At 47.6% G+C, this 18,878-nt stretch overlaps 1 protein-coding gene across 1 annotated transcript in view; it reads right to left on the bottom strand.

Moving 5' to 3' along the window:
- TBX15 (T-box transcription factor 15) overlaps positions 1-16,740 on the bottom strand; it is a 102,444-nt gene extending 85,704 nt beyond the window's left edge. Inside the window, exon 1 of the mRNA XM_009941506.2 lies at positions 16,223-16,740. Coding sequence (XP_009939808.2) covers positions 16,223-16,424 — 202 coding nt within the window. The 5' untranslated portion in view covers positions 16,425-16,740. The remainder of the gene's footprint in view (positions 1-16,222) is intronic.
- Positions 16,741-18,878: the final 2,138 nt, after the last annotated feature.

Raw genomic sequence — 18,878 nt, forward strand, 5'->3', positions numbered from 1 at the left:
CTATATTTCTCAGGAAATTAGGCTCTCAGGAGGTCATCAGCTGGTCAATTCTCCCTTTCCTCATAATATTCTGGACTCACTGATCCAAATTGACTCACTGGTAAGCTTGAACCAACTTTGACAGAGGGATAGAGATTTCAAAGGAATTAAACTTCCACAAATTCTGTGAAAATCAATGGCTGAACAAATTAGCACCCCCAACTAAGAGGCTCTCTTGGCTACTTGATCTGTGTGTTCGTCCAGGCAGAACACCCCAAAACAGGAGCCGGACGAAGAAAATCTGGCTGGCTGGCTGTGGTAGAAGTGTTGGAACAGAAATTGGGATATTGTGGGATATTCGGGGAAAAGTATGTGGAGCTGAAAAATGCTGATAAACAACAGGATACTGTCACTGTGGAAAGGGCAAGAGGAACTACCATTTCTGTGATGAGGTCCTCAGGACATAATACAAGTCATTTGTGCAGCTGCTCGCAAGAAGCTTGCTTCTTTCACCAAAATACCCTTTAAACATCATCAAATGTTCGGGGCCCAGAAGAAGAGCAAAACTAGGTCTTTGGAGTGGAAAGCTTTATAAAATCTTCCTGAAACACTGCTATACAGTCATTCATTTGTATTTTATTTTACAGGATCTAAATACCAACACCTTGCCTGTGCTCTGCAAATGGGTCTCAGTAAAATAGCTGCACCAGTGTGCAAGAAGAGAGAACAAGAAATAAAGATTGCCTCTCCACAACTTTCCTGCAGCTGAAGTCCAAAAACTGAGTAACAGTAAAACACCTTTCCCCAGCGTTTCTCTCAGGTTGGTACCCAGAAAGAAAGATAATTTCTCACCTAACAGCTCAGCCTGCTATTGTTCCCTCCCGTTCTTCATGTTGGGTCTGATAGAGGGGTGTGCAGTGATTTTACTTGCTCTGTACCATGGCAGCAGGCTTGCAGTCTTTATCTCAACCAGCTCTAGCATGCTATGGCTAGACTATTTTTTTTAAATTATGTCCATGCATGCCAGTATCATTCTTTAAATCTTGATGGCATTTGTGAAAGCACATAAATTATTTAAGCAAACCAATTTTTTTTAGTTTCAAAAGCAGTTTAAGCTTTTAGGTTCAAGTAAATGTGTAAATTGCATCCAATATATTTTCCAGCTCCCAGTTACTTCAGTGAGACTATTTTTCTGAAGAAGGACACACGAGGGGTCACAATTTCATTTTGTTTAACATTCTGTCTCATGTTGCCACTGTAAAAGGTGACTTAATAAACACTGCAATTTCTAAATGAACTTATCTGAAGTTCTACCATCAGAACTGCTAAATATGCAAAACAAGATCATGCCCCAGGGAAATAAAATCAAAGTCCCACTGGAGTTCAAAGGCAAGCAACAAAAGGGCTTGAAAGTTTTATATTGATAGGAAAATACAGAATGAAAATAAAGAACCTGATTCCTCACCTCACAACTACAACAATTTCAATACATGCTATATTAACAGCTATTTCTGCTTAAAACTGTACGCTTGTAACATGAAAAATTGAAGGGTCTGTCCTTACTAGAGTTACACATCACATCTAGCATTTCTGTAATTGAAGTATGAAAGAAATGTATTTTATTACACATTCTCTATTGCTTACTTTGTGCCATGGACAGAACTCTGTGCAGTTTCCACTTCCCCTACAATTAGGCGCTGATCCTACAAACACATAAATGTGAGCTCACCTTTCCTGCTGGGAGGGATTTTGGTGGGAGACTCGTTGCAATAAAGGACATGAACACATTTTGGCAGGATCAGGGCCTCAGATAGCAAGGAGGAAACTGGCTAACAGAAACCACCTTTGCAAACACAAAGAAGGAAAGATCCCAGAAACAAAAATTAAAGTGTTACACATTTTTAAATGCCAGCTAGAGTATTTAAAGCAAACACTGACAGAAACTGAAGGATTTCAGACCGGAACAGCTTTTTTTAAATCAGAGTTGAGAGTGTCCCTTTAAGGATTCATGGCATGGCACAGCCCACGGTTTGCTTGGTTTGGCTTATACTAAACTATTATTTTCTTTTGCGACTGAAAGTTCAGCTTTTTCTTCTTCACAGCTGTTTGCTCCCATGCTATTGAATATTCTCCCTCCAGCTTTTGCCCTTGCTTTGCTCATGGGATGTAAATGATGCAGGAATTTCGACGGCTCTGCTTCAGTGTAGCAGAGTGATAATCTCAGGCAAATGCTGGCAATCTGTCTTTCATTAAAAGAGTTTTTTGCACTTCTGTTTAACACAGGGAATTTTTTGAATTGCCCTTCTAAGAGAGCATTTCACCTCCACTTTTGCCTGGAGGGAAACCCTTGCTGCCACAAATATATCTGCTGGATAAACGGGAATGCATTTGTTGTCGAGTGGCTCTCACCAAAGACAGCAGACATTTCTGCCTTCACCTCCTGAACATTAAGTACTTGCTGCAAACTTAATTGGATAAATGGATGCATAAGACAAGGCTTCTTCCATTAAAATAAGACATTATTTGCTGCCCTATACAAAAACAGGTGTTTAAATTCCATTGCAAAATGAAAGTAGCTTTCATTACCAAATGCCTGAAACCTCTTGCAGAGCACGATTCTCTTAATTCTAGCCATCAAACATAATACTGGTATCATTTGTTGCCATAGCAAGCTGTAAGTGCAAAACAGCAATGGAAAAGATTTATATTTCTATAACACTTAAAATATGTTTATTGTTTAAATTCAGGATTTTAATCATCCTAGAAAAAGATTGCAGGCTACAGTCTTCTGAAAAAAAATCGATCCAAAATATTTTTAGTATAATATATACATGTACGTATTATAAACCTATCTATATAGAGAGACTTACACATGCACAGAATGTGGGGAAAATACATAGCAAGAAAAATTGTATTTAAACCCAAATTTTTTGCTGCTCAATATTACAGAGTCGCTTTTTCTGAACTGGTAAGAGCAGCGGGAATTTCTTCCCTGAAAAAAATGCCCAGTTCTTAAAGAAAAGAAATCCTAGAACAAAAATAAAATAAACAGAGGGAGGACTACATTCACTAAAAATGGAGGATATAAGATATTTGGTGAAAGTCCTTGTCACTGATAAGCTTTTGTTTAAATACAGTGACAGGATAGGCTAGAGTTCTCAGCTACTTGCTGAATCTGGCCCCATATAGGTTTCTGAAGAGAAACAAAGGAAACAAATATTTTACAATAACATTTGAAAGTCATGTCCTCATAAAAAAAAACACTATTATATTTATGGTAGGGTAGCCAGAAATTAACTGAAGAAAATTAAACTGTTAGATCTCCAGTTTTGAAAATCCCTAGTGTAAGGGACTTCACCACTGACTGATTCCTGTGCTATCCGTACTAAATCAGGATGTATCTCAAGCCAACAATTTGAACTGGGAATCATGTTATTTTTAATTGCTCTGAAAACTCTGCAGACTAAGCCCTCAGCTTCAGATTGCTCTCTGCACCCAAAAGTGAGAAATTACTGCTTTCTGTTCCCGTGTTTATTTTTAAGATGTACAAGAAAAACACTGTTTTCCCCCAACATCTTAGAGAGAGCAAGAGTAAACATCTCAGGAATTTCTGATTTTTTTCACAAAATATTCCTTTATAAAATGGAGATTTCACCTGTAATTCATTGTGCACTGAAACAACACAAGATCTCTGTACTACTTCACAAAACTTGCAGTATTTCTTCATTCTTCATTTAGGGGTTTCATTGCATTGAGATTTTGAGTTCCTACTCCAATATCGTTGAGCATCCTTTTGAATTTATTATTAAATTATGTCAAACTCAGACCAGAAGTAAAATAATGACAAATCCTGGTTGAAGTCCCTGTACTCCTTATGGCGGAGATACCAGGGAAGAGTTAAGAGCATTTGACCTACTGTGCTCAAAGAAGCGGTCTGGCACACGAAATGAAGATCGCATCGTAGTATACACATGGGAAAAAATTTAGCCAACCGCAGTGTAAACGGTTGGTGTAAATGTTGTCTTATTAAGGAAGGTGACTAACCAGCAACACCTTTAAAATATTATTCTTTGTACAACTGTAATGTCCTGAAGCCCTGGATGTGGATTGACGCTCCACAGTACTGTTAAGCCTAAGCAAAGGAGATCATCAGGCTATCCCAAAGAGTCAACAGCCTCAGTATGTGCGACAGCCCAAGTGCTACCCATGAATCATCTCTTGCTTCAGAAATAAAGCTAGATAGGCATCCTGATTTACAGGAGAAAAGTCATGACTCAGGTGAGTCAAAAATACTACAACTGTGAATGTGGAGTACAAAAAAAAGCAAGCAGAAATAGGGGAAAAAGGCTAAAAAAGAAGCACACTTATTTTTCAGGAAAGAAATACAAAATAACTAGCATACACTTCATTAGATGACCATCTTAATAATAAGCGTTTTCCTCCCATTTATCCGCACAGCAAGCATCACTGCGTCAATGCTACAGAGAATAGCAACTACGACGCAATTATTTCTATTTTAATTCAGGACTGTCTTTTCATGAATACTCAGCAATTGTCTGAATATTCATAAATAAAATGATTAAGGGTCAGTTCACGAATCAATATTTGACTACAAATAATTGTAATAAGAAACCATTTCTACTATTCATAGTTATTCATCTAAATTATGTGGCCCTAGTCAGAGTGACATTTCCAAAAATTTTGCTGCAGTGCAGACAAGCTGCCTCCGTCTTCCCTCCACCCACAGCCCCAGGAAAAACACACAAATAAACAAAATAACAAGTAAGAATTCGAGTAGAGGGGGAAGACTGAATGATCTCTAGTAGCTGATAATCATAAGTCAAGTTTAACTACTTCCTGAACTGTAAGAAATGTGCTGTGCGTAATTTAATTAGCAATCAGAAATTGCCTCTAGGTATACCTATATAATAAATAACCACACTCATTGCAATAATGACTAACCAGCTCTCTCAGGCACATAAAAAACTTCTGCATACTGACAATTTAAATATCAATAATATAAGGCACTGAAATACCTGATTTTTATATAAAGTACAGCCAATGCAACTGCATAATAAAATAAACTTAAAACAACACCACGTGTAACATATATTGATTGTAAAAAGGCTGAAGGCCTGAATAAAAGCCGCAAAAGCAGCAAACAGGATTTTAAATATTATTCTACAAAATCCTATGGAGTTCACTGTAAGAGAAAATTTTTCGTCTGGAAGAGTCTTTATAACTTTTCCTGAAATTCCTGATTTTTTCACATCAAATCACGGAGAACAAAGACCACAGGCAGAAACCCTGTTCTTTTTCCTGAAAGCTTCTGCTTGTTTGAAAAGTTTTCCCCTTTATCCCCCAGGCCTCTGTCATATCTAAGCTATACCAAATGATTCTGTGTTCGTCTGGTATAATTTACTAAGTTGCCTTCATAAACTATTTTGAACAGTATATTTCATTTGTAGGAACCATGTCGCTCATTATTTGGGGGGGGAACACGAACAGGAGGGTACCCAGATGCAGGAAGAAAGTCTGAAAATAGTTTCTGATTCCTCCTCGTGCCGCGAGCAGCTGGTGGGTAGGAAATGAAGCCCTGAACCACCCCCTTTCCTGCCTCCTTCTCCTCTCTGCTTCCCAACAGCAGTCCCCATTTCTGCCTGCTTTTCTACTCCTTTTGCCCCTATTAACTTGTCTTTTCCTGCTTTCACCATCATTTCATCCCCAGGACAGCAATGTACACATCTGACCCAAAATGCAAAAACGAAGCCAACACGGCGGTGACCTGATCCGCTCACTGGTGCGTGACGTCCCTTGTCCCCACCAAGGGAGCTGCTCAGAGCAACGTGGGGCACCCAGTCCTCATCCAGGCTGAGGCGCAGCACTCCTATCCTCAATTTGTTATTCCTCTGCCATTTCTCAGCCCAAGGATAAGCCAGCACCTACACAAGACCAGTGACATCCCAGTCCAGAGCACAACCAGATGCGGGGCATCTGACACGGCAAAAGGAGAGAGGCAACAAATGCCTCAGAAGGTTTCCATCTCCTTTTGGGGTTGCGCTCTTTTTCGTTAAAGGCTGTAACCACATGGGATTACTCACTCGTGTGCCCTGTATGTATTCAGTCAAGCCTCTCTCCATTTTTTCTAAATCAATTATTCCTGAATTACCCTGGATAAATGATGCTTAGCACCTTAATGGAACTTGAGCAATCAGTCTCGAAATACTCTTATTAAACCGCCGCTTAACAATCGAATCTTTCATTCCAAGAAGCAGAAGGGGAAGTTTTTTCCTGAAGTTGCATTATATGACTGTATTTTCACAAAAGCTATTAATTATTGTCCATTTCTGCAACAGCACACTGCTAGCCACCTCCACAGCTGCCCTCCCTTTCCCCAGCCCAGGCACAATTTCCTGAGTTATGGAACAAACAGAATTACGACGTACAGAAGAATCCGAGCAGTCTCTAACGGGGCAGTGCAGGCTTTCTGCCGCTCCGTCAGCGTTGCAGGGACCTGCATAACAGAACTGTGATGTTACAGTCTTATGTGGGTAACACTCCCGAGCATTGAAGTGAATAATGTGACTGGTTTGCCGCTAGGCAGATGGAGACTTTGCTAGGGCTGTTTGATGGTAAATGAAGACTTTTTTTATTTGCTCCAAGGAGCCTGGCACAGGAAACCCCCAAATCCTACAATAATAAATCTTCTATTTATCTTTTAAATTCTGGAGCAAAATAAAAACCATTAGGCACCCACGGCCATGTGCTGTATCCTGTATTTTCCCAGCTTTCTACAACCTTCTGGCATAAAAAGATTAAGTTTTCTGAAGTAAAAAACAACATCTCGGTTTAAAAATAACAGCCTCGTCGCCTTGTATGGAGCACTGTTTTGTTGTATTATGCAATAAAAAGGCAGGAGCACTTAGAAATTGTGAAGACCGGCATAAACCAGAAACCTGTATCTGATCCAGCTTGGTAGTTTTCCCACTATCAGGCATTTGCGGGATAACTGAAGCGCAGAGGAAAACATGATCCTTCCATGGCATAAAAGTGATCACTCGGGCATTAACCCCACTGTCATGATAATTTTACTCGTACAGACTGACACAGTATTCCAGCAGATGAAAAAGAAATCCCCTTACGTAAGCCAAAATCATTCCAGTCCTGACAGTTGTGCTGAGGGGGAGGCTACTTTCTGGCCATCACTCTCTGTTTAGGGCATCTCAGAGCAGAAATCGAGCGAGAGGTCAAGATCTCCGTGGCAATTACAAGTTCTCAACGTCACTGAAAATATGGTGACAAAAGCTGCCCCCTTGAAAAGCAGCACCATAAAGTCCTTTGAAATGCAGATGCTCAGCACCTCGCAGAATCAGGCCCTGTTTTAGCTGCTGCCCCGTAAGCGTGCTGCCACACAGCCTGCGTGTTACTGTACTTTGCGGCGTCATACGACACTTCCTATGTCTTTCTTTTCTGACTTTGCAGACACCTGGTAAGTAAAAGAACAAAATCAGGGGCAACACACATCTGTGCAAGACAATACGTCAACTAAAAATTTCGGATTGCCAATCCCAATTATGGCATGGTATTTTATTACAATTTAAGGCAGCAGCAGTACAACCTCAAGGCCAAAGTCTGCTTTTTGAAATAGCCAGTGGGAGTGCTTCCATTAAGGTCTCAGAGGGTGCAAGGGAATGCTCAAAGGGTCTTCTACTATTTTTTCACCCTGATGAGAAAGACTGCTTAAAGGACAATAAAAATACATTTGCATTTTTTCTGCGCAAAGTGCATCTACTTGCAAAGCTGAAAGAGGGATGACAGGGCAGCGCTGGGGTAATTTCTTTGTCAAACTAAGTGATGCCTGTAGAAGTGATGACAACAAGACCAACGAACTTTTAATAACTGACCTTTTAATAGGATCCTCTGAGCGGGATTGAAGACAATCCAGCATGGCAAGTAGGTGAAAAAAAAAGTCCATCAATGAATCTCTCCATCTCTTCCCAAGGTCCCTTCTTCCACAGCAAACTCAAACTTACAGAACTGATGCACAGGCATTTCAGGGATAAAACAACAAGAACCTATTTTTGAATACTCCCTAACCTACTCCTCATACACACCACACATTTCTAAATGTTATGACATGTTCTCCTTAGTATTATTTTCTGTCCGTAAGCATCCACACAGTCAGTCAGCACTGTTGGTATCTTCTTTAGGGATACTGCTGTTAACTGGTGCAGCTTCCTAAGAAGTGGACAATGCACAGTTCTCCACTCTCATTGAATGCAAAAAGACACTCTAACGTCTTCAGTTTTCCCTTTAGTTCTGGGGTGGATTTCTGATCAGGGAGTTCTCTCTTTCCTGAAGGTTCTAAAAGTAGAGGCTTGCTTTTGCCAATTCATTGGTCATGGGGAAAATGTTAATGCTAGCCAATAGAGCATCTTGTCCCTCCAGCCCCTGAGTGAAGTCAAGGAACTGTAAGTCATTCATAATTATCTTGTGTGCCCTGGCCCGCTGATTTTCAACCAATTTTTGCTGTGGCTGCATTCACATGAATGTGCTGATTATTAATATGATTTGCTTCAGTTCTTAACCAGTTGGTTAAGTACTCTTTAAAAACTGTAAATCGGTTCTTTTAAAGGTGGTTGGCAATGATTTCTTCCCAAGCTCCTGTCCAAGAGCTACATGTGTGGACACTGCTGAAAACAGTCACTGAACAATACTGGAAGATCTCCTTCCCAAAACCCAAAATCCTTAAGAAGAATGAGCAGGTGCAGATGCAGTGCAGGGAAACGGTCCACTGCGACAGGGATTGAATTCTACTATGCAAGAGTTTAGCTGAAATTTTTTTCTTTTTTAGTATATATATCATGAATTGACCAAGAAAATAGAGTTTTGGAGAAATGAAAACTTATTTATGAAATCCTGCAGAATTTGGCAGATAACTTTCATTGTTAAAAGAAGAAAAATTGGGAAGAAGGTTTGAATGTCCAAATGCTTGATTTCATTATTATCTAAATCAAAAGGCCTTATTTTTAAAATTGTAAATTCATTTTACGATTTATTTAAAAAAAAATTTAAACTAATTTAAACAAGGAGGTTTGGGGATCTGTTTTTTAAATGGTTGCATAACTTGAACACATGAGGTAGCTTGATAATACAGAAATAAATACTTAAAGGATGGCAGAAACTTAATTTTCCCAGTTTCTCAGTAAAGTAAAAAAAAAAAAAAAAGCTTTTATTCAAACAAACCTAAATGCCTCCTCACCGTCTTCACTTTATTTCTGCTCAATCCCCAAATCAAAAATCCTCTTCTGAATTCCTCTGTTGCTGCGAATCGGTATGTGTTGGCCTAAGACATTTGCTAGGTGCAGCCTTCCCTCTAGCAAATGTAAGTTTGCATTTGCAAACAAACAGCAAACATCGGACAAACGACTGTCGCAGGGGTTTGACTTGGACAATCCTTTCACCGTCTTCACAATACTGTTGAATCAATAACTCAACTGAACAAATGGTATATGGAAATATTATTCTAAATATTATTGTAAGAAGTGCTTTTGTCACTTCATGGACTGATTTACTAATTCATTGTTTTCTGATCTTACGGAACACACAATTAAAAGATGCCCCCAGCATAAATATTGTTGCTAGAATTTGAATCATCACTACATTTCCTCTCTGAGCTTTAAAATTTCTTAATCTGCTTTCAAAGATATTTTAATTTCATTTTACCATAACACCATGTTATCTTTCCCTAGCCCTTCTCACCAAAGCACGCTACAGCTTTCACCACAAGAAATGCAATGGCAGTGTGTTTTGAGACAGCAGACACTTCGCAGGCAGAAAGGTTGGAATCATAACCGATCTTCACCAGTACTGGAATTAAGCAGCTACATCATTTTTTTCTCTGAAAATAAAAACGTCTCAGCACTGGCGCACAATATCCTCTGCCTGTGGAAACTCTAGTTCGAATAAGCATCCAGAAAAGCCCAGTCTTCCAACGCCCCGCTATGCAGAGCTGCTCTGGGCAGGATTAGGCACTGGAAGGCTGGGAAGCCCCTCTTCGCCTGCGTTTCCCTGCACACCCAGGTGCCCGCTGCTGCTCTTCCCAAAGGAGCCCCCCAGCTCCCGAGCTGACAGCTACTGACCATTTGCGCATGTACTCACCCTGCCTTTGCTTCCATAACTTCCCATTCCATTACTGCAAAAGAATTGTATTATTCAGGAGGATGCCAGAGAGCTAGGGGGTAGCACAAAATCCTGTAACTCCATCAACAGGCTCAGCCTCTCGGGGAGACTCTGTTCATCTCTGAAACTTTGTCAGTTTTAGAAAACTTCAGCTTCTTTCAACGGAACTTGATTTTACACCACCAGTGTAAACTACAGATCTCAATATGGACACTTGGGGTGATTTAAATCACACTTCAAGAGATTTTACTTGCAACATAAACTGATGTAAATGCCATATGAGCCAGTCTCAATATATCCAGGAATTTTCCAAGTTCTCTCGGACTGATTTTAATACACTTTTTTAAACTAGTGTAAGCTTATTAATCTAGATGAGAAGGCAGCAAGATAAGTTAAAAAAAAACAAACCCACACTTGAACCTTTGAAGACACAAGACTGCAAGCAAAGATTCATACAGGAATCCAACTGACTAAAACAGGGACAGTGATCTGTGTAAACAGAGGTAACTTAAGTGGCACCAACTGCGCTGCAAAACAACGCGAATTCTCTTTCCTGAATGTAGCACTGTTGGAAGACATCTTCCAACTTTTCCATCTGAAAAAAGCATCAGTTTTCCTAAAAGGCAGATACAGATAACGCAGGACACTTCTGCCTGAGGAGAGGCGAGCTGGGCTGATATTTGATACAGGCGCTCAGTCCCAAGTGGGAGGAGGGAGAAGTGATTGATGGTTTGTAAGGAATTACTTGACTTTTGCTTGTAACAGAAGCTTTTTGGATTCTCCCAAAGTTCTTGTCAAAGGCAAGAAATGTCTTTTGAAATAGCAGCTTTCCCCTTCCCAGCAGATAGAACAAACCTGCATAAAAAGTGCTGCAGATTTAAAATACGCAGGGAAGAAAGGAAGGCATTGTTTGACACACTGCCTTTTTTCTAATACTCTGCTGCTCTGGGAGATTTGTCTCTGTTATTCTGTTACCTGCCCTCTTCATACAGCGTGAGCAATTCACCTCTCTGCAGGAAGAGTTCCACAAACCCAGCAGCAGGATTTCACCAATTCAGTAAGATGCGTATCACCGCAGAGACAAATCCTTCTCACTCTCTGTCTCCTCCGGCTCCAAGGTCAGAGCTGTACGAACTGGACCAAAGCAGCCCTCTCCCGAGTCCCACGGGACATTCCCGGCTCTCACCGGGGCAGCTCCATCTGCGTCCCACAACTGCCTCCTCTGCCATGGGCGAGAGCATCGGCTCTGCAGCCAGAGCACTGGTGGAGCAGAGGCATTACGAGGGGCAGAGTTTGGCGTTTCCTTCCATCGCATACACAAGTAAGCAATGGATCTGAGCTCGGTATCCCCTCTTTGGGAGGCAAACTGGTGATCCAGCAGGTGGAATGAATTCATACAATCCCAGTCACACACACTTTTGTTAGAAAGACATTGCAGCAATAAATCCCAGTCCCAAGCGCTTCTGCCAGCGGCAAAGCTGATGCTCTCTGTCCCACACCTCATTGTAACAGAGCACTGCTCACCGGCGAGCCTCAAGGACCACACAAAGGGTAGCATGCACCAGTTCGCCCTACCTCAAGAAAGAGACGAGAAAAACTTCTCTGCCAGCTCTTGAAACCCTAGTCCTATCCACCGAGCACTCGAACAAAAGCTGAAGTGAGAGACTACACCTGGAACCAAAATAAATCACTCCCCGCTCACGGGTTTGACAGCCGCTGCTCAAAAAAGGGGACTTCATCAATATGAGCATTCAGAGCAGCGGTACAAAAAAAAAAAAAAATACAAAAACCCCAAAACAGGTATTATCAACTGTACTTCTCCGGGTCTTAAAATCCACTTGCCCCTTTGAGTGTCGGCGGGCCACAGGGCTCCCGCAGCCCCGGTGGTGCGGGGTTCCTGCCACCTCCCAGGGGCACGCAGGAGAACTCCCCGCTGTGGAGGAAGGGACGGGGGCTTCGGTCTCGCCAGCCACGGAAGGCTCTGTCAAGCTATCGGATCTTCATCTTACGGACCAGCAGCTGTAACCAACGCTTCGCAGGTCTCCGAGCGTGTGCCGGGCGGTGTTCTCTCACTGCGAAGTCCCGCAGTGGCTCCTTAGCGTTGCCTCAGAAAAACGTGTGGAACGAAAAACAATCCGTAGTGCAAAGTCTTTGCGGACGGACAAAAATAAAACTCTCCACAATATCTCGTTTTCTTTTGTTTTGGTTTGTCGTTTGTTTGTTCGTTTTAGCTGGCGAGTGTATTTTTAATATAAGCAATCAAAAACACTGAGGGGATGTGTGACATGAAGACCGCGCTGGCAAAATTCGTTTGCAAACTCGCCAGCGCGTTTCTTTGAGGAGAACACGACCGGCCCGAAGCCGAGAAATTGTAAATGTGTGGCCGCGCCGTTTTGCCCGGCCTCTCCGTGTAGCGACCGGACCGCCTAAGGCGGCGGCCGTGTTTCGGCGGGGGGAAACCCCCCGCGGGGAGACGTGTGTGTGTCCCCCCCCCCAAAAAAAACCCCAACAACCCCGTCTCCAGCTTCGGAGGAGCGCGCCCGGCGCTGTCTCGGTGTGTCCCTGCGCCCCTGGGAGGGCAGAGGGACGGGCCGGCCGGAGCCACCGCTGCAAACGACGGTGAATAATATATAATATACATCGAGGGGGGCAACGGCTGGGCCCCCCGCCAGCTTTCCGCGTACCCGACGGACGCCCGAGCCCACTGTGTCTCCGGAGCCCACCGCGCCAAGGGGACGGGGGGGCTCCCGCCGCCCCCTCCTCCTGCTCCCCGCCGCGGCGGCGAGGGCCAGGGCCGGCGGAGGGCGCGGGGCGGGGGAGGGGGGCTCCGCCGAGCCCCGCGGCCGGCCCCGAGTGGGCGGGGGGGGGGGGAGCTGCCGTAATGCCCGAATTCCTTTTCACGGCTTCGTAATTAAAACCCGCACGTGATTAAAACCCAGCTTTACCCAACACATACACACACACCCCCCCCCCCCTCTTTTAAACGAGCCTTGTAAAACCGCGCGTTAGCTCCGGCGACGAAATTCGCGGCTGCGGCACAAATAACCTTGGGTGCTCGGCGGAGATTTTTCGCAAACCTGGGCGATCCGTCCGCCGCCTCTCCTCACCTGTACCCCACGTCACCCCCCCCATCCGCACATCCCCCGACCCCCGGGGCTCTCCCGGGAAGGCGCGGCGGCGGGGAGGGACTCGGGGCGACTCGGGGTCCCAGCGCTGTCGCCCGAAGGTTTGGGCACGGCTGGAGAACCGCACGCGAGGGGCGAGGGATTCGGACGAAGCGGGGAAACGAGGAGCCGCGAAGCCCCCACGCCGGGAGCGGAGCGGGGCCCCCACGCAGACACCAACCACCCCCCCCGAGCCCCTCCCAGGGGGGCCCAGCGCCACTCGCGTGGGGACGGAGAGGGAAATCCCCGCGAGACGCGGCCCACTGGCGCGGGAGAAACCCCGGTACCCGGCTACGGGAGCAGAGCTGCGAAGCGGGGAGCGAAGCCGCGCTCGGTTCCCCGCGGCCAACGGATTTCGGCCGTTCAGAGCCTCCTTGCAGCTGAAATCGAGGGGTTTTACGCGGAGAGGTCGATAAATCGGGCCGGGCCGATTTCCGTGATCACGCGCAAAGCCGAGACTCCGCGTCCCGGGGCATACCGCAATATTCGGGGCCTCTCTGTAAGCACCCCCGCACCGATATCGTCCGCAGCAGAAGGAGCAGCCCTGGGCTATTTTCTACGCTTTGAGTTTTGAACCTTTGGGACGCTGTAAAAACTCCCTTTTCTGACTTTTTTTCCCCCCCATATCACTGGAGATTTGGCGAGTTTAAAATACTTCAGGTGTAAAGTTTGTTCTTAATTGGTCCTTGTAAAGATGGAATTTGGTGGCCGTTATATAGCCGCTAATCAATTTTCACCCAGCAGCAAAGGTACACCGCGGAGGATTTGGGTTTAATGAAGTGACTGCGCAAATTACAGCCGCGGACTTTATTTAAAGTCTATCAACCTCCTAAAAATGATTTCTCAAACTGTTCTTGATTTCCTTTGCTTTATGAAAAACATCACGTTTGCTTTCTAAGGTTTCAGGCATTAGCAGCCATCCTCTCCCGCTCTCCAGTCTGGCGCAAGGGGAGTTTTCCAGTTTTTTATTGCCAATTCAAGGAGAAGTGGGCAAATTAAACTTCTAGACGGTGCAAAAACATATCCTATTGTGGCTAAAAATTAATGAGAAACTGTTCGAAAAACGAAGACTGCTGCATATATCTGCCCTGTTATTGGAAAGAAGATTTTTGCCCTTTCGTTCGCATATTTATTATTTTGAACGGGGAAGACTCGGGAATCGTGAGCTACTTTTTTAGTGCTTGATATTTTGATCCCTTCTGTCCCCTCTCCTTTACGCCCGTCAGCCCGCTGAGAAAGAGGTCCCAGCAGCTGGTTTTACCTACTTCTCCTTAGGATCCTGAGCAGCGGGAAGGGCTGCTGCTGCCACAGGCAAACTGAAACGTGGTTCCTTGAGAGCGGAGCGGGGCGAGGTCTCCGGAGTTCCCGGTCTTTCGCTCCCTTCAAAAACACTTAACAGATTTTTTTTTTTTTTTTTTTTTTTTTTTTTTACAGCAGATATTATTTACATCTCGATCTCTAATTCTGTCTCCTTGTTTTCGTTTGGTTATTTGGTCGGTTGGTTGGTTTTTTGTTTGTTCGTTTGGATTTTAAACGCTGAGGTTTGAGCATCTGGTGTTTATCGACAATTCGGGGAACGTGACGCAAAAAAAAAAAAAATAAAAAAGGTGTTTTCCTCCCCAAGTGCAGCGGAATGGACTGGGCGCGAGTGGAAATTTCTGCCCTTTCTCTTACGGGGCCACCTTTCCCCCCCACACGAATATTAAAAGAAAAAGCACAGAGAAATTACCTAAAATTCGTTTTTTCGGGACAACGCAATCGTGAGAGCGGGGTCGCCCCGTCGGTCCCGTTTCAGGACGCCGGGGAGCGGGGCGGGGGGCGGCGGGAAGGGCGCGGGGGCAGGGGGGCAGCGGGGGCGGAGGGCAGCGGGGGCAGCGGGGGCAGCGGGGTTTCCACCCCTCGGGGTCGCCGCGGGCCCGCACCGGCTGTTGCGGACCCGTCGCTTTGGGCCGGGGCGAAACGGGCGGGGGGACAAGAGCAAGACCGAGGGCTTCGCTGGAGGGAAACGATCACTCTGAGCTACCGGCTCCCTTTCAGATCAAGAACAAACAAACAAATTAAAGTCTAAAGTTTTAAGCTCTCCGCCTCCCCGGACGCCCCGCAGCCGACCGAGGGGCCGCGGTCCCGGCGCTGCTCCCAACGCCCCGGTCCCGGGAGGCGCCAGGCCCGGCGGTGGGGGCCTCACTCCTCGGAGCCCCCCGCAGCCGCTGCCCCTGCTCCGGGCCGGGGCCGGTTTCCCCCGTTTCCCCGGTTTTCCCCCGTTTTCCCCGCCGGGAGCAGCGCCCCGGGCGCCGAGCGAAGCCGCGCTGCTGAGCCCCGGCGGGCCCGATCCCGGGGGGGGGGATCGGGCCCCAAGCCCCTCGCTGCCGGGCTGTGCCCGCCCGCGGCCCGTGGAGGTCTCGGGTGGGAGCTGGTGGCGGGGCGTGGGTGGGTGTCTCTCCGCGGAAGAGGAGAGAGGTGGGAGTGCCGTGCTCCAGTCCTTCGCCCCCGACCCGCACGGCACCTCCGCGGTGGCCGGGAAGCTGCGGGGCAAAGCGAAACCCGTGTCCCGACACACCCGGAAAGGACTATCGCGACCGGCGGGCACGGAGAGGGAGGAGAGAGGGAGAAGGAAGAAGCGGGGAGGAGACGCCGTTCCCTCCCGGGAGATCGCGGAGTTGTGGGGGAAAGAGCCGCAGTGAGTAGGAGAACAGTCCCCATAAAGAGAAAAAAAAAAAAAAATTAAAGCCCGAGGAATCTCCGCAAACCCCCCCCGCCTCCCTTTTCCTCTGCCACCCCTTCCCGCGTGTTTTCCGGGACGCGCTGCCCCCCTGCCCGGCTCCGCGGTCCCGGCGGGCAGCTCCCGGCCGGGAGGGAGCGGGGCTGGGGGGTCCCGAAGAGCGAGGAGCTGCACTGACCAGGGTTGAGGTCCAGGCACTGGGTCGGGTCTTCGTTGTCCCCTAGCTGGCCATTGGGGCTGAGGCTTTCCATGGACAAATCCAGACCCTTGTCCTCCCAGTCTCGCAGTTTCCTCTTTTTATTTGTCCCAATCAAGGCTTCTACCGAGAAAGCGTGCGCTCGGGAGCTGAGGGCCACGGCCGATCTTCGCCTCTCGCTCATCTTCTCCCCCAGCCCAGAGCCTCGGGCGGACGAGCGGCCAGCGGCGGGGAGCGCGGAGCTCGGGGACCAGAGGCAGAGCCTCTCGCCTCTCGCTGCCCCCACCCCTCCCCAGCTGCACCCCCAGAAGAACCAGCCCTCAGTCTCCTGAAGGCACTACATGAGCAGCGGATACTCCGGAGGCAGAGCCGGGAGGGTGTGCTCAGCCCAGGTCCCCAGCACTTGCTCAGAGGGGCTGCAGGCTGGATTTCATCTTTTTTTTTTTTTTTTTTCCTTCTCCCCTTTCCTTCTGTCTCTCTCTGATTGATCCAAACTTCTGGGATTTTTTTTTTTTTTTTTTTTTTCCTTCCAAGAGTTAGGCAGGCTGCGTGCGCCTGTCAAGGAGAAAAAAAAAAAGAAAAGAAAAGAAAAAAAAACCCCTGTGCCCGGCCAATAGGAGGGAGAGATCGGGAGAGACCCAAAAGCTCGACCCAATGGGGAGGGGAGGGACACCCGGGCTGCAGGGCGAGGAATTTTGGCCATCTGAGTCCTGGAGCACCGGCCGGGAGAATTAACTCTTTGGAGAACGGGGAGCCCTTAGGAAACCCCATAGCTCTAAACGCAGCGAGGTAACAACTCCCGCACCCAGGCTACCCGGTGGCTGCTGCTCGCTAATCCCCACGCGAAGCACCCGAGGGGGGCTTTGCCACTCGGGGGTGTTTTTCGGAACGTCACCCATGCCATGTATGACTCGCGCTTGCCGGCGGAATCGGTGTTTGGTCCGGCGACAGCACCGTCTCGAAACCGGGGGGGGGGGTGTTGAAGTTTCGCTTCAAAACGATGCGTGTCCGTGGGGCTGCGGGGCTGAGCGGGCGGCGTGGGCTGGCGCCGGCAGCGTGGCGGGTAGACCTGGACTCCCCCGGGCAGGGGAGCGCCTTTTTGGGAAGGGGCATTATATATATATACATATATATATAAAATGTATATATATATATATACATAAAATTATACACACTCTTTTTTCCCCTGTCCCACTTCTTTTTGCCGCTTCAGCTACAGCGGGAACAGACCCGCCAGGCGCAGGTCGCGGCCGGTTGCCTGGATGATACCCAGCGTTTTACTCCCGCTCGCCCCTCCACGCTGCAAGGAAACCCCCCCGGCTGAGGCGGGTCCGCAGCTGCTCCCACGCTGCTCGGGCGTGCGTGGAGCGGCGGGGTCGTAGTGAAAGGGAAGTAACAAGGGCTGCGTTTGAGAAGGTGAAGGAAGCACCGGGTGTTTTCATTAGCTGATGGGACCGCGGAAAAATATGCCAAGTCAAGCGAAACGCCGTCTAGGGAAAACACGGCGGGGAAAGCCGCCGGGGGTTGATTCGATCCCGAGAATCGAATACAGGTTCATAATAAACAACAAATAATTCTAAAGGAAGGGAATTAACAAGGATGGAGCCAGGGTGGAAAAGCGGGCAAGGACACACACCAAATTTCAGGAGGGGATTATTTTGGGCTGGTGTTTCTCCGATGCTCCCCGAAGGGTCAGAGCCGCTTCGAGCAGCGCCGGGGGAGACCGGGATTTTTCTCGAGCGAGGTTTTTCGGTGGGGCCGGACACAAGCGAAGGGGACGGGGAGGGTGGCACTTCCTTTAGCTACCAGAGTGACCCCACGGCGCCTACGTCTGCGGAGCCCTTCAGCCCCCTCTCCCCGGCCTAAAGCGCTGGCTTTCGCCGGGGGTGACAACGGCCCGCCGGGGTTCATACGCATGGAAAGAGATTTTGGATGAAAACCGAGAAAGAAGCCTTTTCTTCGGAAAATCCCGTAAAACCTGGAGTCCTGTTACCTAGGCCGAGGAGCCGGTTTTGTGCATCGCCCTCCCTACACACCCACACCCCGACGCCGCCGCTCCTTTCCCCTCCCCTCTTGAGCCTCCGACAGGTCACCGGCCGAGGGCTCAGCGCCGGGGGTCCCCGTGTCCCCCGCCCCCGGCACTGCCCCGCTGGGAAGGGGCTTGAAGGGAGCCGGCAGCGGGGCTGACCGCCGAGCGGGGACCCGGAGGGGGCACACGCCTTTCCAGCGGGTCCTCCGGCTGTGGGTCCTTCCCCCGGCGAAGGAATGTGTCCCAAAAAACAACAACAACAAAAAAATCCGTTTCCCTGTTTCCGAAAGCCTCGGAAATACCCGCCCGGGAGACAGACCCCGAGGAAGGCTTTTAAAGAACCTGGAGGGAGATTTTAGAAAGAGAGCCCAAGAAAACAGCGGATTATTTATAGCGTTGTAGCGAGAGGAAATGCTGTTGGAAAGGCAGGGCGATTTAAACGAAATTTGGGGGCTGATGTAAGAGCTGAGAAATACGTTTTCCACGGTGTTAAGTGTGGTTTTACGGGCCGACAGTTTATAGCAGCCCCGACCCTTTTCGGGTCTCCTTCCCGGGGGCTCTCCGCGCTGCCGCTCGGGGTCTGCAAGCCGCGCCCGACCCCCCCCCACC

The sequence above is a fragment of the Opisthocomus hoazin genome, chromosome 1 (genome assembly GCF_030867145.1).
Source record: "Opisthocomus hoazin isolate bOpiHoa1 chromosome 1, bOpiHoa1.hap1, whole genome shotgun sequence".
Classification (NCBI taxonomy): Eukaryota; Metazoa; Chordata; class Aves; order Opisthocomiformes; family Opisthocomidae; genus Opisthocomus; species Opisthocomus hoazin.